At 42.9% G+C, this 26,998-nt stretch overlaps 1 protein-coding gene across 2 annotated transcripts in view; it reads left to right on the top strand.

The window, feature by feature from the left end:
- The window catches only part of DOCK2 (dedicator of cytokinesis 2), a 443,384-nt gene that overhangs the window by 160,068 nt on the left and 256,318 nt on the right, over positions 1-26,998 (top strand). For both annotated transcript variants that reach the window (XM_032252751.1, XM_032252750.1), the window contains exon 26: positions 10,287-10,435. In XM_032252751.1, coding sequence (XP_032108642.1) covers positions 10,287-10,435 — 149 coding nt within the window. The remainder of the gene's footprint in view (positions 1-10,286; positions 10,436-26,998) is intronic.

The following is a 26,998-nucleotide window of genomic DNA, read 5'->3' as shown; positions in this document are numbered from 1 at the left end:
CGCTCTCTCTCTCTCTCTCTCTCTCTGTGTGTGTGTTATTTTTTTAAGGTAAGGGTCTTGCTATGTTGCCCAGACTGGCCTCAAACTCCTGGACTAAAGCAATCCATGCATCTCAGCGCCCTGAGTAGCTGGGACTGCAGGTGCATGCCCAGGACTTAGCTAGGAATCTTTCTTTAAAGATTGTCAAAATTATCCAGTACAGAGGCAGCTTGGTCAGCCAGAAGCTTTTAATTTGCTGCCCCTTTCATCACCAGGATGAAGAGGTGGGTGTACAGTCTTCCAACAGGCCAAGCTGCACTCATCTGGTGCAAATGTAATCGTTCTAAGCATTAGGAAACAAATCAAATTTTGGGTCCCAATTCAATTGGCCATATCTACATTTTTATTTTTCTGAAAGCACTTTCTAAGGAGCTGGATTGGCTTTTTATTTTTCCAAAAGTGCTTTCTAAGGAGCTGGATTTAATGAGCAAGCTAGCATTGAGGAGGCCAGTTAGCAACTGCAGGCAAGTGCAGTGGGGGTAACTAAAGGTGCAAATACTTTTCAGAATACGCTAGTCATGTCCTAATAGCTTTTGGAAGGCGTGATGATAGGCTATCTCAGTGGCCATTTGTCACCATCGGAGAAATGTTGATGGGAGTCTTTCATTACTTGCTAGTTGAGGCCAGGAAATGGTCTCCATGATTACACCCTAATTTGATAAACCCTAAAATGAATCTATTGCTGTCTCACTCAAGTGCTCCAGAATGCATATGCTTAAATATGTATGCAGCACATGATGATGGATTCATCAGCAGGCCATGTCGACTCTGCCTTCAAAACATAACCCAAGTTCGTCAACTTCCCTCTCTACTTGTCCCCTTGTCTCTACTGCTGCAAATGAATCAAGCATTCATCTTCTCTCGCCTGCATTGTTATAGTAAGGAAGAAGCATAACTTAGTAGGTATGAATATGGGCTCTGGAATCGTATTTCCTGAGTTTAGCTCAGCTCTGCTTACTAGCTGTGTGATTTTAGGCAAGTTACTGAACTTCTCTAAGCTTCAGTTCCCTCATCCGTAAAATAGATGTAATGATATACTTCACAGAGCGAATGCGTGGTAGACAGCGAGGGCACAATAAATACAAGACCCCTTCTTTACCTCTATAGAAAGCCTCCTCAGTGTTCTCCCACCTTCCTCTCTAGGCACCCCCTTCACCCTCCATTAAAAACACAAAAACAAAAACTGTTTATCTTTACCCAGGAATCAAACTTTTTACCATGGGCCACAGGGCCTGATAAGACCTGGTCCTGGCAGCTTCTCCAAATTTATCATCTCACATTAAACCCCTGTTTCCTGCAATCCAGCCACACTTGCATCCATACCACTCCTCCAAGTTCAGCAGATTTCCACACCAGCGCCTTTCCATGCCCCTTCCTCTGAGAGTACGCCTCCCTGAGACCTGTGCATGCAGCTCCCTTCACCCCCTTCAGTTCTCAGCTCAAGTGTGTCTAGCTCAGCGAGGCCCTCCCTTGACTGCACTGTATGAATTGGTCTTCCCAAACCCCTAGACTCTTTCATTCCTGTTACTTGGTTAATTGCCTTGCTGGTACAGTTATTGGTGCCCATTGTTGTAACATCTGATCTCAGGGCCCTGCCCAGGGCAACTCCAGCACCTGCCTCCTGGGGCTGCCCTCGGGCTGCAGGACCCTACTTTTCCCAGAGACTGGAACCACCCCAAATGCTGTCCATCCCCTGGTTCTGAACATTCCACGTTCATCACCCCTGGAATCTATACTGTCTCCAGAACTCCTTGTGGAATTGAGCTCAAAAGTTACCTTTGTGAGGTTGGCTTGACTTTTACACTCAGCTTGGCCTTGTTCCCTCCACTTCCCTACTCCCCTTCCATTTTTTTTCTGGAACATCTCCTAATAAGTCCTTTTCACCCAAACTTCATTATAGAGTTTGCCTCTGGAATATCTAACCTAAGTCAACTATTATCTTGTTTATTTAATTGTTTATGACACTCCACTAGAATGTAATATCCATGAGAACAGTGAGTATTCATTGATATGTATGTATGTATACATATGTATGTATATATATTTAAACATACATGTATAAGAATACAAATATATTGCATGTTGACTATCAGAGCTTTCAAATTATATTCATAATCAGTGTGACTTTCTTTTGGATACAAACGTGTTCCCATCCTGTTCAAAGTTCTTCACTGTGGGAGGCCAGGGTGTGTGGATTGCTTGAGCCCAAGAATTTGAGACCAGCCTGGGCAACATACCAAGACCCCATTCCTACACACACACACACACATACATAATAACACTTCCAGCTGTTGCATGTCAGTCTACCCTCCCTGCTGTCTCTGTGCTTCTAAGTGGCATGAGCCAACTTATTATAGGGCATTTGCTTATTAGGTTTAGTGCAAAATCACTTTTTATGTTCGATATAAAGCATACATGGTAAAAGCAAGAGCTTGGTTTGGACTTTCAATGGGTATCTAGTATAAAGTTCTGGAAGTATGTTTTTCCTTAAGGATTTACTGCCTAACTATGTTTTCTCCCTTCTAAGATACCTGGAGAGAATTTTAACCGTTGCTGAGTTCTAACATCTCTAAATAGGATGTGTTTGTTTAGCTGGGAGACATATTTTTGCCCCTGAGGGGTTCATAAAGTAGAGACATAGATGGTGGTGGAGGCTGGCCGGAGGGCTGCGGGTGGTGATTCTGAATCATTTGGGGGGTGAGGCAAATGACTCATGGGGAGCTGCTGAAGAATGCGTTGGGGGAAAAATGCTGGTGGAGTTGTAAAAGACTTGTAACCTGATCTGGAATATGAAATTTGTGGGTATTATTGATTTCCCAGTGGGTGGAATTAATTTTCTTCATGATATGCTGTTTGGAGGAGGGAGGTTGTGAGAACAAATTGCTGTCTGACAAGAATCATGTCTATGGAGGTCTCTCTTTGTGTCTAGTTGATCCAGCCAAGTGGCTTTCAACAACTGCAAATGCTCCCAAACCAAACAGAAGGAAAGCAGCCTGGCAGAGCAGAGCTGGGTTCACACTGCTCAGCACTGCCTGGGAGAATTTTAGGTTTCAATTACAAGGGGAGGGCAGGGTGAGCTGTGACAGCTATAGCCCCACCCCGTTGCCAGTCTCCAAGAGAGTTGAACTGAGGGAAATTTGACTTTCAGTCAAAGGAACTTGGCCAAAGCCGAATGAGTTTCACCTTAAAGTCTGTGAAAAATGGAACAGGTCTGAAGAGTCGATTAACCCATGAGTAGAATGAGATTCCAAGTGCAGACTGCCACAGTCAGGCTTAGAAACATGGGCACTCATGCTGAGGACATGACTGAGCTTTGACACAGATGCATTGCTTGTGTTTAATCTTCCCCAACAGTAAGAAGGAAGCTGGGAAACTACAGTGCACCACATTCCAGAATGTCCTAAAATCTGCATTCTGATGGTGGGACCAAGATGTATCTGGGTTCACAGATTGGCAAACATTTCCCTAGCAGGGAAATAGGGTCCATCTTGTCTTCTTATGTTTTATAAGTGACTCTTTGGGTTCTCCTTCTCTCAACATCAGTTTCAAGGATGGAAGGGGTAATGGCATCTCTCCATGGACATTGCATTATATCCAATGGCCACAGCTGACTTTCTCTCAGTTCTGGGTGAGTGCATGTGGTTTGGTGTAGGGCTGGTCCTGAACTAGTCTGTCTCAAAAAACCTAGAGGGATGATGGTGTACCCCAACTACTGGAGACAATTTGAAGTTTGAATGTGGCATAATTAGTGACTTTTGTCCTAAGCTTGGGCCTTACTTTCATTTATGGAACAACCCCAATAATCTTACTGGTTTTCCTGTTACTTAGACAATGGCCATATCACGTGATAAATGGTTAGATGGAAATATATTGAAATATATTATGGGTGCTATAGGAATGAAGGAGAGTGACCCAAGGCAGAGTTCGGGTGTCAGGAAAATTGTCCTAGAGGATTTGACATCTAAATTAAGAGCTAGAAGGCAAGAAAGAGTCAGGAGAAGATGGGCAGGACAAGAGCATTCCAGGTAAAGAAAGTAACATGCAAAAATTCAGGAGAAGGAGAGAATTTGTGGTTGAAACAGAGAGAGGGAGGTGGAGGATTGGCAAGTGATGAGTGTTCACGATGAGTTAAGCTCACAAATGACCTCCAGCCATACCAGAGGGTTCAGAAAAGTCATCCTGAGGGCCATAGGAAGTTAATGAAGAATTTCCTGACCACAATGGACTCCTGTGCAGGGAGCAGGGAGGGCAGTTAGGAGACTTGACACAGAACATGGAGGAAGTTGGCTTGATGGTAGAGTGGACATAACTTCATGATGGATTTGTTGCTGGTGTAAAGAGAAGAAGAACTCAAAGGTGATTTCTTTGCTTGGTTGACTGTGTGACTGGGGTATCCTCACTCTTGAGAGACAGCAAAGGAGAAACAACAGACTTGTGGGGAAGAGGGTCAATTCAGATATAATTTTTGGGAGTGTTTCCTGCTGGAGCTGGATTGCGACTACGGTGACAGATGTGATTTTGGCTGGATGCACTTCAAAGTGGTTTTCCAAAGTGACAAAGAATTTCCATTTAGTTTCCACTGGGGCTGATATTGGGGAGGAGCAGGTGAAGAAAAGGATCCTCTTATTTGAAGTGTCCCTGAGACACCAAATAATTGCAAAAGCACACCACACTTCAAGAGGGCTATGCATTCAGGTAGGTAGCACTGACCACCACATGACAAAACTTTCTTAACGGAGGACCGAAAACCCAGAAATACTGCATTTTTTTCTCTGCAGTCACTTGGACAAAGAAAACCCTTTTGCTTAAAACTGAAGGAGTTGAAAGCTCTGCAGATTCCTCCATGGCTGGTCTGAATTATAATTTGGACTTGTCACTTGGTGGCAAGTCTCCCAGTCTTTGTCAGACATTGGATACCTAAGGCAGGAACCCAGCCTGGGTGTGCAGGTCTCTGACATTCATTACCTCTGCCTATGAAGATTGATTTCAGGGTTTGCACTATTTATCTTCAAAACCATTTGTGTTTGTTGGCTTGACAGTCAAGCAGCAATTTAGAAATGCTGCTTCCTAAAGCTTTACAGACTAATAAAATTTCATAGCTCCAATTACAAATGAGAAAAATTATTTCATCTGCAAACAGAGGAGCCAGACATTTCTGAGAATGCATGGTTAAAGAGAAGACAAAGTACCTTCTGAAAAACGGGCCATGTTATGAATGGCATCTTCAGCAAAAATCTTGCTGACTCTCCAAACCATGAACCTTCATCTTACGGGGATGCTGGTTTTGAGAATCTGTAAAGCTGCTACCTTTCAGGTTGATAAACCATTGCTTCTCCTGGGGCCTGGTCTGCAGCTCCCACAGCCTCAGTACTTTGTGAGCAAGGCAAACAAGTCCACTGTCTTTCCACCTAGCAAATATATCCTTCCTCCTGCGACTTGCTCGGAAGCTATGTTTTATAGAATCCTGGAATTTTGGATGTGGCCTTAACAATCATTCAGTTCAACCCTTCATATGATACTTTACCTCTTCCTCGTGCCTATCCATAGACAGCAACCCACTACTTGAATACTTCTAGGGATGGATAATTCACTATCAGACTTTTCCATGAAAAAATCTACTAGTTTATTTCAATTTTAAGTAGGATTTAAATACCAGTGACTCCCCAAGGACATCTTTCATATCTAAAATCTCCCAAGTGGCTTTTTCCCTTGGATTCATATCTTAGTAATGGGATTTATATGAGGTATCTCAACTACAGTGCTAACAGAATGACGTTTTAAGGAAAAACCTGACCTCAGTTGTTCTATAGCTCTGTTTTATGATCACTCCTAATAAGTTGCTACTCTTAAGAATAAGTGTTATTCCTGTCTACTCAAGTCTGCTTCTTACTTCTGTTGGCTCTGTGCAGTGATGGGTAGTTAACCCCTGGTCATTCCATTCCACCCCAGAATAGTGACTGGCACATAGTAAGCCTTCAATAAGTGTGTAGAATGACTGACTGATGGAATGAATGAGTTAATTAAATGCATGAATGGGTTAGCTCTTGATCTGCCTTTTCATGGCTCCTTCCTGTAGGTCCTACTGATCTCATTTTACAGATGGGGAGAGTTTTAAATAATTTTTAATCTTGAGTCACAGAAAGCTATTTTAAGCCTTAAAACATAGTCTTCTTGCACTTTAAGCTCAAGGCAATTGAACACTTTTGATTTGTTTCTTACTACCTTGCTTCAAGGGCTTATCAAATCTTTAGCTTCAACAGAATCCAAATACATTATGTCAGAAGCTAGGAATCTAGGGGACAACCCCCACACTCTTACACTCATTGTCATCACCTGGATTGTCGTCATCATGGCATCTTCACTGCAGTGACACAGATTTCCTGAAGGCACAGCTTTTGGTAACTCCCTTTTGCCTGGAGAACTGTGGAAAAACAAGACTTTCTGTTGCAATTTAAATCTCCTTTTCAAGAATCTTTGATTCTACTTTTCAAAGAGGAAGACTTTACCACCTTTATCTAACTTAATAAGATAATACACAATTTTTATCTTCTGGCTGGATTTAATTATCACAACATCAGTGAAGGCATAATTGGGAAGTTAAGTATCATTAAGTTAGGGAAGTTATTCATCTTCCAATGACAAAGCATTTACCACTTCAGATGAACTCACCTAGTTTTTCTACAGCAAGCATTCCAACACTTAATTTCTCTCTAGCAAACAACACATTGCAAAGTTACAAGTTTAAGTCCTTTTGAAGATAACTTTTAGCCAGGCAAAAGAAAAAAAAAAAGAGAGAAGATAACTTTAAAATAAACTTTTTAATGAACATTGTAAGATATTTTTTTTTTGCCCTGCTTAATAAATACTTCTGGATGAAAAACTTTGTGATGGCAAGATATGGACTAAATATTTAAGTAATAGGGTAATTGATAAAGTAATAGGTTAATTGATATATTTTTTCCAACTTTCCCCCTAATCTTTCTAAACAAAGGGTAGTTGCTAATCAATGTCTTGTACTCTCAAATTCCTTAGGTCAACAAGTTTTTTTCTTTTTTCTTTTTTTTTCTTTTGAGACAAAGTCTCACTGTCGCTCAGGCTGGCGTGCAGTGGTGTGATCATGGCTCACTGCAGCCCTTACTTCCTGGGCTCAAGTGATCTTCCCACTTCAGCCTCCTGAGTAGTTGGGACTACAGGCATGCATCACTATGCCCAGCTAGTTTTTAGATTTTTTGCAGAGATTGGGTCTTCCTATGTTGCCCAAGCTGGTCTTGAACTCCTGGGCTCAAGTTATCCTGCTTCCTCAGCCTCCCAAAGTGCTGGGATTATAGATGTGAGCTACCATGCCCAGTCCCAACAATATCTTCAGTTGCATTTCTCATAAGTGTCATAAAGGCCATGGCCAACTATTTTATCTACGATTTTCAGCAAAGCAGAATCAACATTCTTGACGTCTATAATTTCCTGTTTCCATAGTACTGACACTTCCATTGCAATTAAGAACAGTTAAGTGTTATCTTGCATTATTCTACTTCCAAGAGAATGTACAAGTAACCCTATATTTATGTTCTCTGAATCACCCAGTGTTCTCTAAATCCTCACTCTTCCTGTTGCAATATTATCCACTGGTCAGGGACTATCTCAAATGCTGCCTCCTCCATTCATGCAGCCAAGATTGACTGACTCACTTCTATGATCCAGGTACAATACCAGGCACTTGAATTTTAGTTCAGCTCTCATAGAGCTTACTTTTTAGTGGGATGAATAGATATTAATTACACTTATTGGAATTTAATTAAAAGCTGAGATTGGGCTCTGAGAGAACATATTCTGTTAGATCCCATAAAGTCTTCTGTGAAGCTTCAAACCAGAGCTCATGAGAGGGCTTCTGAAGCCCTCAGGGTGTTTTGTGACTATTAGTTGGGGCTCTTCAGTTTCAAGAAAGAAAGAGTCTGTTCCTTGAAACTGAAGAGTCCCAACGATTAGTCTGGTAAATTTAAGTAAAAACAAATGTATTTAGAAGAAAGGGAATAATCCATAGAATCAGAGGAAATGCTGGGGAACTAGTCATCAGAGAGGAGAGCATCAGAATCTTGGAGGGAGAGGGGATTCAGCATGCACCCCTGGGCAGCCTCCTTGGGGTACTTCTGTGATAACAGCAGAGCCCAAGAAACTGCACATTTCTTTTTTCTTTTTCTTTTTGAGATGGAGTCTTGCTCAGTTGCTCAGGCTGGAGTGCAGTGGTGTGATCTCAGCTCACTGTAATTTCCTCCTCTCTGGTTTAAACTATTCTCCTACCTCAGCCTCTCCAGTAGCTGGTGCCCACCACCAGCTAGTTTTTGCTTTTTTTTTTTTTTTTTCCAGTAGACATGGGCTTTCACCATTTTGGCCAGTCTGGTCTCAAACTCCTGACCTCAAGTGATCCACCTGCCTCGGCCTCCCAAAGTGCTGAGATTACAGGTGTGAGCCACCATACCCAGCTGAGACTGCACATTTCATGTAGTGCTTAAGAGCACAGTCTCTGCAGTCGGGCTGGATTTACCACTTACTTGCCGTGTACACATGACAAGTCCCTTTGTTTCCTCAGCAGCAAAATGGTAAAATAATAGAATCTACCTCCCTTAGTCACTTGGAGAATTTACTGAGATGATTCATGCAAGACACTTGCAACGGTGCCTAGCATATTGTAAGAACTCAATATACCGTGTATTAGTAACATTGGCAGTTACTATTATGAAAGTTCCCTCAAGATTCAGATTTCAGGAGGCCATCCTAATTGGGGTCAGGTGTCCAGCCCTTCTCCAAGGGAAGGAAAGGAGCCTTATAACAGCTTCTCATGATTATAGCCCATGGCAGTATGGCTCCCCCGTGTACAGTCAGAGTGCTGTGCCAGAAGGAGTGGGTGTAACTCTTGAGCTGACAGAATAAGAGATGTCCTCTACCGCTTCCAACCTTTGTTTTATTCTAATTTTTGCCATTGCTCATTGGTTTTTGCCTTTTTTTTTTCTTCTGTAATCACCTCTGTCAGTTTTTAAGTACCTAATGGGCAAGAACCACATCTTATCTCTGTATCTCCATAAAGAGAGTATCTTCTGCTTTAACTATGTCCAACATCTATTTGTTGGATTGAATTAAAATGAAATCCTGGTATGTATGATTCATATTGCAGCTCAAGCAGCAACTGAGTGGGGACATCTTGACACATTATTGGATTTTTTTTTTTTTTTTTATTCCTCAAGATTTTCTGTTTTCAAGGGAAATATGGAGACAAAGCTGCAAAGGGCTTCAGAACCTTCCAGAAATTTCCCTGAAACAACAATGTCAAGAGACATACCATTCTCTGCAAAAGTTTTAATTTACTTCTCTTTTTTTTGAGACAAAGTCTCACTCTGTTACCCAGGCTGGAGTGCAGTGGCGCCATCTCAGCTCACTGAAACCTCCACTTCATGGGTTCAAGTGCTTCTCCTGCCTCAGCCTCCCAAGTAGCTGGGATTAGAGGCGCACACCACCACACCCAGTTACTTTTTGTATTTTTAATAGAGATGGAGTTTCACCATGTTGGCCAGGCTGGCAAATGAAAGCAGTGTGCACAAGGATGCAAGTAAAAGTTTTTCATTCTGTACTGTCTGTACCAGTGAAAACTGTCCAGTAGTACAGGTATGGCTGAATAGACACATACATCCATAATAGAGAGTACTATAAAATGGTTAGAAAATAAGCTGGTCCCTAAATGTAATAATAAAGTGCCCCAAGAAATATTAGTGACTGAAAAAAAAAATCAAGGTTCAGAGTAATATATATATATTGGTCCCCTGGTATAAAATGGAAACAAAGCAAAAATAACACTATATGTTTTATACTGATAAACACACAAGTAAAATCATATAAAAGGATCTTGGAAGTTTATAATCACAATATGATATGACTTCCTTAAATGAAATGCAAAATTAAATTAACATTAGATATTTCGTATGGCACATTTTTATATGTATGTGTATATATAAGATTTATAGAATATATTACAATATACTGAATAAAATAACTGGTTGCCTCTGGGTAGGAAGGGTTAGAAAAGGGACTAGAATTGTGAACGATGTTCTCAAGAAATCTTAACCTAATCTTTAATATTTTTATTTTTTACAAGGAGAATGTCTTCATTAACTATTTAATGAAAAATTATATGCATATATGGAAGAAAAGAAACTAAAAAATGAGGAATTCTACATGCCTCTGAACTGTCTTTATTCCAGAATGCCGGGACATTCTGCTTCCTGTCATCACCAAAGAGCTGAAGGAGCTGCTGGAGCAGAAGGATGAGATGCAGCACCAGGTCCTGGAGAAGAAGTACTGCGTTGAATTGCTCAACAGCATCCTGGAGGTCCTTAGCTATCAGGATGCGGTGAGTCCTCCTGATGCTGTAGATATCTTAGACTCCGACAAGGCTGAGTTGATTAAATTGTAAAATATTGATGCTGATGGATAGCAGCTGGAGTCTAAAGATAAAAGTCAATGGCTTGCTCTGCAGGCCTACTTTTCCTGTGACTAACCCCCATGGTTGTGAAGGATAGCTAGGGGATTGGAGTTAATCGTGTAGCATTTTGTCACCATGCGTCTTATTGTCCAGGCTTTCTCAGAATGTGGGTATAGACATTATTGCAGCCTTTTTAGATGGCTTGTCCATGTACTCACGCCCTGGTTTGCAGGGGTGGGAGGAGGAGTTTCCTATGCCTCGATGGCCAAGAAAACTCGTGTCTGCTTTCTTAGCTGATTTACTTGGGTTTTTTTTTCTCCAGTTACCTTCTGAAATGGCAAAAATGATTAAGTGTCCTCCTGGATGGGTAGATTGCCTGCACCCAGATTCCAGAGATAGGGCGTGGAGTGGGATGCTGGCGGGGAGATGCCTGCGGCCGTGAAGTCATTATGTGTTTTGTAGACGTCATTCAGAGATTAGGCGGGGATAGAAACCAAAGGAAAGTCTCAGTGGGAGTAAGTGGAGGGCTTCCAAAGAGCTGAATCTGCAGAAGATAAGCCAGATGGAGCCTGAGAGGTAGCAATTAGACACAGGCCTAGAAGTCTTAAGCATTGGAAGAGGGAAGGAGGGTTATTGATTTGACCCAGGTTCCTCTGGCAGCTCCTCTTTGTCCTTAAGTAATGTCCAGGATGCTCTCAGTCCTTAGATGGGACTGGCTTCAGAGTACTACATAGACCCAAACAACCAATACATTTTTTCTACGTGTTTGTGTGAGCATTGCCCCTTTCTCCCTCCTTCCTAGAACATCCTCAGAGAAGAGCTTTCTGAATGAACTGTGTCTAAGATTGACTGTAATTCGAAAACTCTGCAGAGCAACATTCTTTTACTGGTCAGATCCATAGTCAACCATTATGATCAGTTTGCTTGCGTGCTGTCTCTCCTGTCTCTTTCTACTTTTACCATCCCAATTAAGCCACTTCTTGTCTTACCACTATGTAATAATGCATTAGCTTTCTTCATTCATTCATTCATGCAGAGGTATTAATACATATGATATACCCAGTGTGTGCTGGGCACTGGGAACAAGAAAACCTGTCCCTAATATATAATGGCTAAAATCTAGATGCATATTTGGGGTACAAGAGCTACAAAGGATATGTGCATGTGTGGGAGGGGGGACATTTTTGTCAAGGAAGCCTACACAAAGGAGTGAAACATCAGCTAGTGTTCAGTGGCAAATAATCAATGATCATAGCTCTACTTTATTTTATTTTTTTGAGATGGAGTCTCGCTCTGTCACTGAGGCTAGAGTGCAGTGGTGTGATCTCGGCTTACAGCAACCTCTGCCTCCTGAGTTCAAGCGATTCTCCTGCTTAAGCCTCCTGAGTAGCTGGGATTTCAGGCGCGCCACCATGCCTGGCTAATTTTTTGTATTTTTAGTAGAGACAGGGTTTCACCATGTTGGTCAGGCTGGTCTCAAACTTCTGATCTTGTGATCCGCCCGCCTTGGCCTCCCAAAGTTCTGGAATTACAGGCGTAAGCCACCACATCCAGCCTATAGCTCTACTTATTTTGTTGTTTGCTAGGCACTGTGCTAAATGCAATCTCCACTTTCTCTCTGTTCACCCTGATCTTAGATACTAAGGCTTATTATTCCCATTTTAGAGATGAAAAGCCTGAAATTCATAGACTTCATTAGCATTCAAGGCCAAATAAATAGAGCAAATAAATATCAGGGTCAAAATTCAAACCCAGGTCAGTCTAATTCAGACTCTGTGTAATCACAGGCATAGGGGATACAAAGGCAAGGTCTTTGTCTTCTCTTTCTTTTTCTATTCCCACATTATTTAATGGAAAGAGAGTATAATATCCAAGAGCTTAGATATTCAGGATTCATTCAGGTGAGGAGGTTAGAGATGATGATGTTTCTATAAGCACATTCAGTAGCCAGCTGTTGAGCTGGTTCCAGTCTCAACTATTTAATCTTCAAAATTTTCTTTTTTAAAGGGAGATTTCAGTCTTACTCATAGTATAGAAACATGAGGGTTTGCCCATCATTTCTGTGGTGACATCCTACAGAATGTTGCCTCAATCAGGAAGGGTGATTGTGCCTGTGATCCCAGCAATTTGGGTGGCCCAGGGAGGAGGATTACTTGAGGCCAGGAGTTTCAGACCAGCGTGGACAGAGGACATCCTCTGTCCACAAAAAAAAAAAAAAAAGAAAACAAGTTAGCCGGGTGTGGTGGCATGTACCCATAGTCCTAGCTGCTGGAGAGGCTGAGGTGGGCGGCTTCTTGAGGCCAGGAGTTCGAGGTTTCCATGAGCCATGATCTTGCCACTGCACTTCAGCCCAGGTGACAGAGCAGACCCTGATTCTCTCTAAAAAAACAAAATTTGCCTCTTTCTGTTGAAAAGCCAATCTGCAATGTTTTTTACATTTTAATAATGTTCAGATCCCTTTTAATGGGAAAAAATATGGATCCTTGGGAATACACCAGTGTACCCCAGTTTGAGGGACCCAGTTATAATGTGCAAATTGTCAAGTTCCAGGGTTGGTACAGAGATGGCCCCAGTTCACAGTTGTTTGTAAAGCAGGATGCTGAGGCTCTGTCCATCCCAGGGGAGTGGCCCCCAGGAGCTCTACCCTGACAGGCTGTCATCATTTTGCACATTCTCTGACATCAGACACTGGTGAGAAGAGGCTGCTGTCTCACATACCCTCAGTACTTGGGGCTTCAAAGCCAAGAAGTGAGTGGGAGGCTCTGAGCTCCCCGTGGGGGATTGTGGCATCTGGACTTGAGGTGTGTGGGAGGTGTGTGTCACTCTTTCCCACCTCTGAGTGCAGTGCTTTTATAATGAATTCTGACTGTGGGGACTAACCCAGCCCTTTCTCTGGGTGAGCAACTGTCTTTGCTGGATGAGTTATTAAACACTGTTATCACCACTGAATGTGGTATAAATTTTGATGCTTTTGGTGAGCTTCACATCTCACCTCTCCGGTTCATGAAGATGGAAATCTCTTCTCTTCTCAAAAGTTTCCTCAATGAATAAGAGGCATTTAGTAGCCATGATTACTTTGAGCTAAAATGAAAACCAGAGTCCAAAAGTACCTTATCTCAATTTTTCATATCATAGTATATAGCGGTTCTCAAAATAGCTAGGACTATAGATACTAGCCACCACACTTGGCTAATTTATTTGTTTATTTTTTATAGAGATAGGGGCCTCACTATATTGCCCAGGCTAGTCCTAAACCCCTGGCCTCAAGTGATCCTCCTGCCTTGGCCTCCCAGAGTGCCGAGATTACAAACCACCTGGGGAGCTTTCTAAAAGTGAAAACAGCAGGAGGCAGCGAAATGCATAGGCAGATATGGGCGGGTCCCCAGTGAAACTCCATCTCCAGTTTCAAACCTGAAAGCCAAGCTATATGTTAAATCCTCAAACCCGATTGAGAACTTGTCTTAGCATTTGGCACAGTTTCCTCTGATTGATCCCCACCCTTCACTTATTTTACGTATACTTACCTTTTCCTAACTGGTTTTTTGCACTGTCATGCCCTATTTTGAGTGGTGTCTTCGCTTTAACCTTTTTTTGCATACTCACAAACCAATTAGCACTCCCCATTCAGAGTCCATAAAAGACCCCTGACCAGCCACACAAGGTGTGGGGAGGGGTGGGGGGGCAACTTTCCCTCCTTGGGGTAGGGGAACCAGTGCTCCCCCTCCAGTCCCCACTTGTCCCCTCTCTGCTGAAAGCTGTTTTCATTGCTCAGGAAAATTATTCTATGCCCTGCTCACCCTTCAGTGCCCCACATATCCTCGTTCTTCTTGGTTGTGGCATAAGAGATCAGGAATCACTGAACCTGGGTACAAGCTATAACATAGGTGGATGGGCTGAGAGAGTCTTGGACAGGGTGTACTGGCTTGGGGTCCCCGGCTTGCAAAGTGACTGAGAAGAAAAATCCTGCATCAAAAGCAGCAGTACCTAGACCCCTGTCCCAAGTATTCCAATTGAATTGGTCTGGGGTTTGTGGGGGCATTTCAATGAGAAGGTGATGATGACCAGGCGATGCTAACTGTAAGCTTGTGTGAAGAGCCACGGTTCTAGTGCAGAAGGTCTCAGACCTGAGCAGGCGCCCCTAATAACCTGGAGGAGCTGTTAAAACACGTTTCTGATCATTATTCTGGATGGTGGGGTCCAAGGGTCCGGTAACTTATTTTCCTAACAAGTTCCCAGGTACTGTTGATGCTGCCAGCCTAGAGACCATGCCCAGAAACCACTGCTCTAATGTGACCTATTTTTTTTCCTTTAGTATTCACTGGAAATAGGGGAATAGCTGGGTTCATTCTCAGTTCTTTACCTTCTGAATTTAAGAGCCCTCTTCAGTCTATAAAATCTAGCATCTTCCAATACACATTTAATAAACCATAAAGTGGCAATATTTCAAACACATTAATTTGTACTCATACATTCATTTTCATGGGATAGAAGGGACATGAAATATACAAAGATCCGTCTTGAAAATCCAGACCATAGAATGTGCTGTTTGCTTTCTACAGACACCAACTTCTCAAAATTGAACATTTAGATGAAAACGAATAAGGCCCCCAGAGCATATGTTCTATAATTTTCTCCTGGTGGTTTCGACCTTCTCAGCTGACAACAGCATAGCCATTTTTTACTGGCTTTTACTTGGCGTCATAGAACAACCCATCGTCCCACCCCAAGCATAGAGACTATGTCCACCTACTGGAACCGTTGCCCAGGATAGAACCACATGTGGAAATTTAGCAGTTATGGTGCTGGATGCCAAGCTTCCATTTGGGGAGTGTTGTGTGTTTGGGGGATGGGAGAGGATGCTTGTCTTCAATAGATTGTCTTTGTTTGGGTAATTACAGCCCAGTGCAGCAGGCCAACCTTATTTTTTGTAACCCTGGGTGTCTTGATAGGACTCAGGGGGAGATGTCTGCCTTAGCCTGGTGTTGATTTTTTTTAATGATAGTGTCGAATACCTTCACCCAGCTTGCTCCTAGCCTCTTAGCATATGAAAAGGACCAGCTCAGGTGAAGGATGAAAGGCCTGACTTCTTCCTCTATTAACTCATTTTCTCCCCCTCACTGAGCAAGTTTAGTTGTCAACTCCAGTTACTTTGAAAGGCGTTTCACATTGGCTTCCTTCTGTGCTTTGCTGGCTGCTGAGTAACTGATAAAATTTAATATTGCTCCAGACCCGGAGGGAGGGAGATGGTTTTTCCCCTCTTAAGAGAGGGTTTTTGTTTTTATGTTTCATTCCTCAAGAAAAAGGAGAGTCGTTGTTTGCTACTCTGCTTAGCAGTCTTAAAATGGGTAAAGATGACTCCTAATTCTCAGGAGAAAAAGGTGTTGGCTGTATCTGAATCATGGACATAGGGAATTCCCAGAATCATCTTTTTTTTAAAAAAAAGCTATTTGAGTCAATTGGCTAAACCTGGGCAGGGGGTTACCAAGGTACTCTATTAGTCATGCAGGGTTTGAGGGTTCTGATTTTATTATTTTTTTGAAATGGGGTCTCACTCTGTTGCCCAGGCTGGAGTGCAGTGGTGCCATCTCGACTTACTGCAACCTCCACTTCCCAGGTTCAAGCGCTTCTGGTGCCTCAGCCTCCCAAGCAGCTGAGATTACAGGTGCCAGCCACTGCTCCCTGCTAATTTTTGTATTTTTTGGTAGAGACAACGTTTCACCGTGTTAGCCAGGCTGGTCTCGAACTTCTGGCCTTAAGTGATCTGCCTACCTCCACCTCCCAAAGTGCTGGGATTATAGGCGTGAACTACTGTGCTTAGCCAGGTTTTGATATTTTTATTCACAACTTAGACGTTGGTCAGGAGACTTCTGCTTTTGCTTAATGCGGTGTCTTTTGCTTGGAATGCTCTTCCAATTTCTCATCTTTCTCTGCAGATAGAATCCTAAACTCGTTTTGAGTTCAGCTCAGCTAACACTTCCTTTCTGAGGTTTTCTCAATTCCATTCCCTCTTCCCTCCCCTCTGCCCTCAGGCAGAATTAGGGACTTCCTTGTCTGTATATTCATAACCATGTATGCACACTGATATCATGGCACCAATCATTTTGTGTTACTGTCTCCTGCATAACAGGGGACTTTGAATGTAGAAACGTAGGGAAGCTCACAGAGCAAGGCATACTCCCCTGACTTCACAGAGTTAATGCTTTCAGCTTCAGTCTTTCCCGCCCGTACTCTCTGCGCTTCCGCTCCACTGCAGTTCTTTCAGGTCCTCACTTGTGCAGCACTCTCTTCTCAATGTGCTGAATACCATTCTTACTGCCTGAATGCATCACCTCTGCTCTTAGCCTAACTAAATCCTACCTAACTCTGAGAAGTCAAGTTAAATGTCACTCTCCTGGGAAGCCTTCTCTAATCCTCCTCCCCAAGTCTCTTGTGGTCCTAGGAGCAGCTTGTGCCTGCTCCATTATAGCACCTGTGTTGTCACCCTCCGTGGACTTGTCTTTGGGCCTGCAGAATGCAGAGTGCTATGAGGAAAGAGTGCTCCAACCTCTGCCCACCCCAGTACAATGCCTGGCTCTTGAAGCTACCTGAAGGAAGGAAGGAAGGAAGGAAGGAAGGAAGGAAGGAAGGAAGGAAGGAAGGAAGGAATGAATGAATGAATGAATATGTCTCGCTCTAATTAATGGCAGGGCCAGATTTCTCCCTGGGGTCTTGTGTGCTGAGTGCTAGCGGAATATTCTTCTTTTTGCTTTCTTTAGATGTCAGGTACAGAGGGTTGAATTAATCACACTCCTGAGTTCATGACACATTATCTTCATTGGTCTGTGCAAGATCCATCTCTGTTCTGTGTGTGTATAACTGTGCGCATTTTGTCATAAAACAAAATAGTATCAAATTGGTTTTAGTGTTCTAATTGACTCTTGTTAGTGATTCATGAGTCAGGCATTCCTATCTAAAAAACAGAAGGAGCTCTCTTGGGTGCAGCAAAACAATTGGTTATTGTAAGGTAGCTTGAGCAGGAAGAAGGAAATGGAATGATCCAAAAAAGTGGGTTGGTTAACATCAGGTAACTTCAGGTTATTTTCCTTGTAAGAGTTAAAGCACAGGGGACTTTCTTATCATGCCAGCTCAAGCGACCATGCCCTTTCCAACTGGTTGTTGTGAACCTTCTGTTTTTAAGAAAAACTAGCCTGTTTTGGGAATTTCCCTGCTTCCTTAAATTTCTCACTTAGCACAAATGACTCCATCTTGGTTTGATCTGTTGGGGCCTAGTACAGGAGCTCAGTCCAAAACAATGGCCTCCTATGATTTTATTTAACAATTTCTTACCCTTTATCCCCATCTTCTACTCCCATTCCACATGTCCCCCACCACCCATGAATGATTTGTCTAATGTGTTAAATATGCATGTGTGGTTTTGGGTGCATGTATGTTTACACACACACACACACACACACACACACAGACACACATGGACATTCATGCTGCTTCTTTGAAGAGGATCAGATATAGACAGCAAAGGGCATTAGCATCTCAGCTCTGTTGGAATCCCGATGGGAGGGAAGGGGACTGTGACATGAGCACGAGTCCTCTAGACTAGAGGGTGTTCTTGGCGGAGTCCTGCCCCTGATTTGCGTGTGGGAAAGCAGCTCACCCTGTTGGTCTGTTTTGGGGCTGCTTCTTCTGAAGTGCCTCCCTGGGTTCTCTGATAAGCCCAGGCAGTTTGCCTGCTGCAGGGTGGAAGGGAGTCTGCCACTGCCTCTTTGCATTACTATTTAATTCCCAGGAATCAATACCACCCTGCAAGAGCAGCAGGGTTTTCTTCTAACCTGTCTCCTCCCTTGTATTTCAAATAAAAGGCAGGGAGACAAGGCTTGCTGAAATTCTTTTGTCTGTGGTGCATTACAGAGAGCCACTAATGAAGCCCCAAACCTGATTTTAAAACACATGAGATTGCTGTGCCCAAGCCTGCTTTCTTTTCACCTCTTGCTTTTCCTCTGGCTTCCATGGAGTTAGAAATGCCCTCCTGAGGCCAATGGCATGACTTCCCTGGATAACAGCATACCGTACACTTCCCCTGTACCTTCCAACGAGCAGCATTGTTCGTATACACCACAGTTGTTTGTTTCCAGCCCCAAAGTGGCAAGATAGATTTTACTATCCCCATTTAGCTCGTGAGGAGGCTGAGACTCAGAGGGGCTAGGTGACATTCCCAACCCAACAGCCTCTCGTGCACCACTTTGCCTCCCCCCACTGCCCAGCTACACATAGCAGTTTTTTTTTTTTTTTTTTTTTTTTGAGACAGAGTTTCGCTCTTGTTACCCAGGCTGGAGTGCAATGGCGCGATCTCGGCTCACCGCAACCTCCGCCTCCTGGGTTCAGGCAATTCTCCTGCCTCAGCCTCCTGAGTAGCTGGGATTACAGGCACGCGCCACCACGCCCAGCTAATTTTTTTTGTAGTTTTAGTAGAGACGGGGTTTCACCGTGTTGACCAGGATGGTCTCGATCTCTTGACTTCGTGATCCACCCGCCTCGGCCTCCCAAAGTGCTGGGATTACAGGCTTGAGCCACCGCGCCCGGCAATTTAACAGCACTTTCACCTGCACCATTTCCCTGGAGGAGGGAGTACAGGCTTTAAGTCAGACCGCATCTTGTATCCATTCCACAAATATTTAGAAAGTGCCTATCAAGGCCGGGCGCAGTGGCTCACGCCTGTAATCCCAGCACTTTGGGAGTCCGAGGCGGGTGGATCGCGAGGTCAAGAGATCGAGACCATCCTGGTCAACACGGTGAAACCCCGTCTCTACTAAAACTACAAAAAAAATTAGCTGGGCGTGGTGGCGCGTGCCTGTAATCCCAGCTACTCAGGAGGCTGAGGCAGGAGAATTGCCTGAACCCAGGAGGCGGAGGTTGCGGTGAGCTGAGATCGTGCCATTGCACTCCAGCCTGGGTAACAAGAGTGAAACTCCGTCTCAAAAAAAAAAAAAAAAAAAAAAAAAAAAGCAAGTGCCTATCAAGTGCTCTATTTTGTATGCTTGGGTTATAAAATTAGGGACGTTTTAGAGGCAGAGTAGGGGCTAAAGTAGGAGGCCCCTATCTACCACTGGGCTACAGTAGTGAGCAGAGCAGGGAATAAATTCTAGCTCTGCTGCTTATTGGCTGTGGGACATTGGTAAGTCATCTAACCCAGGAGTCCTCAACCCCGGGTCCCTGGCCTGTGAGGTACTGGGCTGCACAGCAGGAGGTGAGCAGCAGGAGAGTGAGTAAAACTTCATCTGTACTTATAGCCACTCTCCATTGCTTGCATTACCACCTGAGCTCTGCCTCCTTCAGATCAGCGTAGCATTAGATTCTCATAGGAACTCGAATACTATTGTGAGCTGCATAAGAGGAGTCTAGGGTGCATGTTCCTTATGAGAATCTAATGCCTGATGATCTGTCACTGTCTCCCATCACCCCCAGATGGGACCATCGAGTTGCAGGAAAACAAGCTCAGGGCTCCCACTGATTCTACACTATGGTGAGTTGTATAATTATTTCATGGTGTATTGTAAGGTAATAATAATAGAAATAAGGTGCATGGTAAATATAATGCCCTTGAATCATCTGAAAACCACCTCCTCCACCATTCATTTCGTGAAAACGTTGTCTTCCATGAAACCTGTCCCTGATGCCAAAAGGGTTAGGGACAGCTGCTCTAACCTATCTGTAAGATGAAGACACTCTGCCCAGGTGTGTCAGAATTACAGTAAACAAGATCACCTGTGAAAACTTCCAGCCTTATGCCTGGCACATAATCTGCACTCTATGCACCTGGCCTTCCTTCTTCCCTCACTCTTCTACTTTACTCTGTGCTCTTTCTGCTGTTCCGAGCTGCTTCTAAAACATCCCTATAATTCTTTTCAGGACAGCACAGGGCCAAGTGGCTTCCTGACATAATGCTAGGCAGGCACTGAGCCTGGAGAGAACTCCGTAGCCCCATTAGTATTGAGGGAAACCCCCAAGCCAGCCCTGGTGTCAGCCAGATGGTTTGGAGCCCTCTCAGCTCCAAAGAAGGCTTGCCAAGAAGTGGCAGATGCTGCTGCTGGAGGTGGCCTTCCCCGCAGGGCATCTGGGCCTCACAGGAACTCCTAGAGCAACTGGAGAAAGGTGTCATCCTGTCCTTTCAGGGGCTCCTGCGGGGAATCCCTGAACTTCAGGGCTGTACAGTGATCAGCACTGTCTGGGGCAGTGAGCTGGAGCTGGCTCTTTCCAGCTCACAAGAACCAAGTATCACATGTTTAGGAATTTTGTGAGGCAATTATTAAATAACTGCCATTATTAAAAATTGTTATAAATCTGTAATTAAATAAACCATATTAAAAATCTAAGGTAATAAGATCTCAAAAACTTCTTGATGATCTGACTCCATTTTATTTTTATTTACCTTCTTGAGGTTATTTATATCTATTGTGTCTGTGTGGTGGAAATACTGACTAATGCTCTGCTGCTGTGCCTTGAAATCAACCAAGAAGAGAGTGTTAATGCCACAGAAATTGGAAAACATTACGTATATCCAGGGCTTTATTTTTTTCTTTTTAGAAAAGCAATGGACATCTACCAGCACACCCCTTCCAGGGACTCAAAAGAATGACCCTAAACAAGAAAAATCCAGAGACCCAAGGGAACTGCTTGTTTACTTCTCTTCCCCTGGGGACTGTAAATCTGCCATCCTCTAAGGTTCTCAAGGGACTTGGCAAAGCTAGTATGCTCCATGGATATAGTGATTTTAAGAAAAACTAAGCACCCAACCTAGACCAAGGAGGGGAGATGTGTTTCATTTCTCATGACAGTTCTCATTGATCTGCCATGGATTCTTTCCTAATATAGGGTGTTGAGAATGTAGAGGTCTTCCTCAGGGCAGCGAGAAAGAGAGCCTTGGTTCCTGCAGTAGGTGAGGGGTGGGGACAATGAGTTGAATACCATGGTTTTGCTATGCCTAAACTAGATGGCCGATCCCAAAATGTGGGGAAGGTCACTGTGACGAGGAGATTGTTATCTGTCACCTCAGTAGGTTTTTGGCCTTAAGTAGGGCATAACAACTAGGAAAAGTTGATTTTTGATTTGACAGACACCACCAGATTTATGATTACAAGGAAGAACCATCGATGGTTACTAAAAGTAATGGGCAAGTCTGATAGGAAACAGGATATTTGCATAATCTCAAAGTATCTTCTTAAAGTATCCCCCGATTAATGGCACAGGGAAATGTAGTGGCTTTACAGTGGAGACACCTGATAGACCTTATCTGATAAGGCTCAGTGCCTGCCTAACTTTCTCTCAGGAAGCCACTTGGCCCTGTGCTATCCTTACCTGGTCCTTATCCTAACCAAATGAGCAAAGAGAAAGCACCAGCAGGGAGACATATGGATGTCATGTGCCTCCTGACACAATGCACCGAGAAGGACTCTACATCTCTTCTGTGGGGATCTTGCCAAAAATGTACATCCTCAATCTGATGATGAGAAGACATTAGACAAACCTTAAATGAGGAATAAAAAGTACCAGACTAGTCCTCTTCAAAAGTTAAGGTCATGAAAGACTGTGGCACTCTCACAGATTGGAAACATGACATCTGGATTCGGTGTGGGATCCTGAATTGAATCATGGACCAGGAAATGGATATTAGAAGGAAAACTGGCAAAATTAGAATAAGACTGCAGAGTAGTTATAATAGCATGGGATCAAAGTTAATTTCCTTGTGTGATGATTGTACTCTGGTAATGTAAGAGGTTAACATTAATCAATGCTGGGTGAAGGGTGCATAGGAACTCTCTGAACCATCTTTGCAACTCACTAGGAATCTAACATTATTTCAAAATTTAAAATGTTTTTAAAAAGCTTATTTTTGAAGTATTTAAGGGATGATCATTCACTTATGTTGAAGAATGAGGTTTGAAGGTGAGCAGTTCTGCCAAGTATATTAATTGCTATGTGAAGGGATGCTGATAGATGTGGGTTTTCTGCTTTATGAGTTAAGACAACAAAATCCACAAATGACTAGCCTTACTAGAAGGTTCCATTTGCAAACCTCCTAATTGCCTCAACCAATCAGGAGGCCAATGTAACCTCCTACCAAATGGACAATTAGGTAATCGCATGACTAAACTAACATTTAGCATGCCTTAACCCAGGACTAGGCTCTGGGGACGTGGGATGTGGAAAAGCATAGGAACCTGTCCTGTTCTCAGGGACCTTGCAGTCTATAGTGTTTTACATGCCTGACCATGTGGTAAGTCCTAGGCCGGGGTATAGGACATGAGTGTCAACTGAACTTTGCCTGGCAGGTATGGAAAATGGTTGATTTGGCATTGCTTAGGGATGGCCTTTGGGCTGGGTATTCTCAGGGGATCTACCTGGAAAATAAGAAGACAACTTTTGCTAACAGTTGACCAGACCTCCCCCTAGTAAAATTAATGATCCACCAGGTTCGGTTCTATTAGCACCAACTTGAAATACTTCTTAAGGTGTTCTTTAATATTCCATCATCTGCCATGACCAAAAGGAAGTTCAGCTACAGTCAAATCCATGATGGCCTCACATGCTCCCTCCTTCCCGTCCTCAATCTCACATCCTTTTTCACTGACTCTCAAAGGCAGGATGAGGGTGAGGCATGGCCTGGGGGGAAGGGCAGAGTGTAATGGGGCACCAAAAATTCAGTATCAAATAATATTTTAACATGACATTTTAAAAAAATCAATATTGTATTTTGTTTATCCTGAGTTTTCACATTTTTTAACAAAAAATTGCCTTGTTAATTTTCTTGATTACCGAATTTTTTTTGGCACCCCTTCAATTTTGCCTTCTAGGCTAGTGTCTCACTTGTATCACTCCCTCCCCCTTGTCCTGGCTCCTGCATAGTTCCCTCAACATTGGCTGCCTGTAGTAACAAAGCTGGGCTCTGACCCATGAATGGCGTGGCAGCTTGCAGGGATGGTGAAGGTACCCTACTGTTCTTCCTCCAAGACTATAGAGAGGCTGTGGAAGATTTCTGTCTGCTGGGAACCCTTGCGTAAAAGCACTAGTTGAAAGGAACAGCCATTTACACTCTAAACTTTCACTGGGTCTGGTACTTGCTTTCCAAAAAGCATTTCTTGCATAATGTTTGAATTAAATCTCCCCTTCGAAGTTGGGAGGCATGAGTTAAAAGCCCTCTCAGCAGCAGAAAAATATAGCTATGTTTGGTCCAGGTTACAGTTGCTGAGGGAACTATAACTTTGATTTGCTTTCCTGGTGTAGATGTAAATCCTTAAGTGAAATGAGTTAAGTGAGGGAGGAGGCACTCTGTTTTTAAGGATGCATTTGATCAGCAGCTCTATGTATGGTGCCCCACCTGTCACGTACAATCTAGGGTGCAGCAGCCAAGGACTGCAGCTAGGGAGCTTCCAGCAAATGATCTAAGAGTTCTAGAATCTCAGGGAGATTTTTAGATCACTTTTGTCTTAGAGATAAACACAATTGGTTTAACAGCACGGGTTGGAAAATAAAGTTTAATTTCAGCACAGTTCCTGCAAGCAACCTAGCATGCTAAGGTCATCTTTGACCCTCTATTTATTACCTTGTCTTTGGCCTGAAATCCAAACTCTGCTTAGTTTTCCTCTCCAACCACATTTCTAATTGTTTCCAGCCTGCAGTTTGCATTCTAGCACAGCCAGACTTTCACTCTCCCACCAAGCCTTCATGCTCTTTCTTCTTTGTCATTTACCGTATTCCTTCCGTCTGGAAGGGGTTCTTTTTCTTTCTAACTTTTCTTTTAATTTTTACTTTTTGTGGGTACATAATAGGTGTATGTATTTATGGGGTACATGGGATGTTTTGATACAGGCATGGAATGTGTGGTAATCAGAGCATGGAAAATGGGGTATCCATCTCCTCAAGCATACATCCTTTGCGTTATAGTCAATGCGATTATGCTCTTTTAGTTATGTTAAAATACGACAATTAAATTATTACTGACTACAGTCACCCTGTTTTTCTTCCTTCTGTCTGTCCTGAAAACCTCCAGCTGGTGGTTCGCAACCTGAATCTAGACCACAGATATATTTTGTTTGGCTTGCATAATTATTTCATAAAACCCACAGTCCCACTAGTTCCTATTTTTTTCTAGATGACTGGGTTCACACTTTTATATTATCCACCCTGCCCGTGTAGACATCTGAATTGTGACTTCTGAGAGCCAGACCCTGCCTTTCCTAATAGGCTCAACCTAATTATTCCTTGATTAAGAAATCACCCCAGGTTCTTTTAGCTCCATCTCACTCACTACCTCTCCTGCATTCTGAAAACTCTTGTCTTTATCATATAATTTAGCACTTAATTACATGCAGCTTGACATTTGCTCTTGTCACGGTAGACCTTTCTGGCACATGTTGAGACAAGACTAACACTTTTTGTTATTTCTCTTTTCAACCAAGGTAATATCTTTCTATCCAACAGCTCACTAAACATTATCTAAACACCTATGATTTATCAGGTACCACGCTAGCCTTTGGGATGCAAAGGTGTTGAAGACAAGCTCCTCTCTTATTAAAAACTAAGTCGGAGACCTTATTTCCCAGCACTTGGCCTCAGTGGTCTATTCGTTATTTCAGAGCACATGTAGTCCTTCCTAAGCCTCATTCCCTGGTTAAAACTCTTCCCACTGCTACAATGGACTTTCTCTGAATATTTAAGTCATATTTGTCTTTTGAAGCTTGGGTCAATTTCCCTTTATCTGACTTGCCTGGTCCATTTCACAGACATGTGTCCATCCCATCTCTTGGAAATTTGGCATGGCCATCATTTAAAGAAAGTGTTCTTCTGTGGGTGTCCTATATGTGATTTACAGACTCTCCAAGGACAGGGCTGATCCAGTTTTATGTTTCCCCTGTATTTCCACACTGCCTGGGCATAGTGCCGAACTCTGAGTAGATACTCAACAATTAATCTCTGTGGCTTGATTGATCCTCCCATCTTCAATTAGTCTACTTTCAATAAATACATGCTGACACTGATTTTATTTTTTATACTCAGTGGAATCCAGTGAGGAAGGTAAATCTGCTGTTCTTGCATTAAAACATCGCATAAAAAGCAGGTACTAACTTTGAGTACTGCTGAGCTCCCAAAGTTGTTTATACATCAGTTTAGAATTCAGCCTGCATTTTCCCACAGACGTAATGCCTTGGGGTTGGTCACACCCCCAGGTCAGCCTACATGAACATGCATAACCTGTAACGTTTTGAACTCTGGGGCAGAGATGAGAGCTCATGTTTACTTCTCCTCATTGCCTGAAAAGTGTGGACGTTGTATGTATTTCACCTTGCCTGACAATCACCACATTGTGCCCAGCTTTACAATATCTATTTTCTCATCTGGATAGTAACCCCCATGAGCACAAGGACTGCATCGGTCTTGTTCACTGCCATATCCTAGCACAGTGCCCAGCACATTTATTGAACAGTCAATAAGTATTTGTTGATTTGGATTGAGTTAAATTCTAGATGAAAGATGATGGACTTTGGAGACAGATAAGCATGGATTTGAATTCCAGTGCCATCACTAACTAGCTGTGTGGTATTGTGGCCTCTCTGAGCCTCAGCTTATCTCTGCATATTTTGTTAATTCATAACTGCCAAGTTGCTGAGCATGTGGTTAATACCAGAATGTTTTTTCTTTCCTTCTTTATTGCCTTAATCCCTCAAAAGCATGTGATTCATTAATTAATGATGTCTCTTCTTCGTACACTATTTGTTAAGGTGGTGGTGACAGGGAAGGCAATATTTGATGCCAGGACCTTTGTGCAGCTTTTGGGGAGTGGTGGGTTCTATTTCCAGCTCTGGTTTTAACAGACCGTGTGATCTGAGATAAGTCACACAAACATACCTGTGAGACAACAGTGAGCGATTTCAGCTATTTTCAGCCTTTTCCACATAGATATTAATCATTTCAGGTGAGTGAATATAAATGATCAGTGTTCTGGGGGCAGAGGTCAAAGGTTAAATTTATTTAAATTCAGTCTTATGTTTTATCTTAGTTATTCATGCATACTTCATATTCTAATTCTTGGTGGGTACTTATTTTATAAATATTGACGCAATGTTATTCATGTTGATAAATGCTTGCTATAAGCCAAACACTGTGCTAAGCACTTTATATTCAGCAGTCAGTTCATTTTTACCACGTTTCTTTGAGTAAGGTGTTATTATCTCCATGTTACTGATGAGCACACTGAGGCTTATATGAGTTGAAATAGGTAAACTCAGGCTACAGAGAAAGTTAGTGGCAGGGCCAGAATTTAATTTGTCCAAATCTCAACATTTCCCCTATACTTCATAAATGCATAGGTAAAAACCGAGACTTCCCATAGTCATCAACTACATTAATAAAAATGCCATCGCTTTTATATCTGGGGGCAAGGAATGACATGATTCAGTGATGGTAAGTGTAGTTAACCTTTCCAGAAATACCCCCAGGAGA

This window comes from Sapajus apella, unplaced genomic scaffold (genome assembly GCF_009761245.1).
Source record: "Sapajus apella isolate SASKATOON/1434 unplaced genomic scaffold, GSC_monkey_1.0 scaffold79, whole genome shotgun sequence".
Classification (NCBI taxonomy): Eukaryota; Metazoa; Chordata; class Mammalia; order Primates; family Cebidae; genus Sapajus; species Sapajus apella.
Note: the sequence above shows the minus strand (reverse complement) of the source record. Positions and strands in the feature narration are given on the sequence as shown.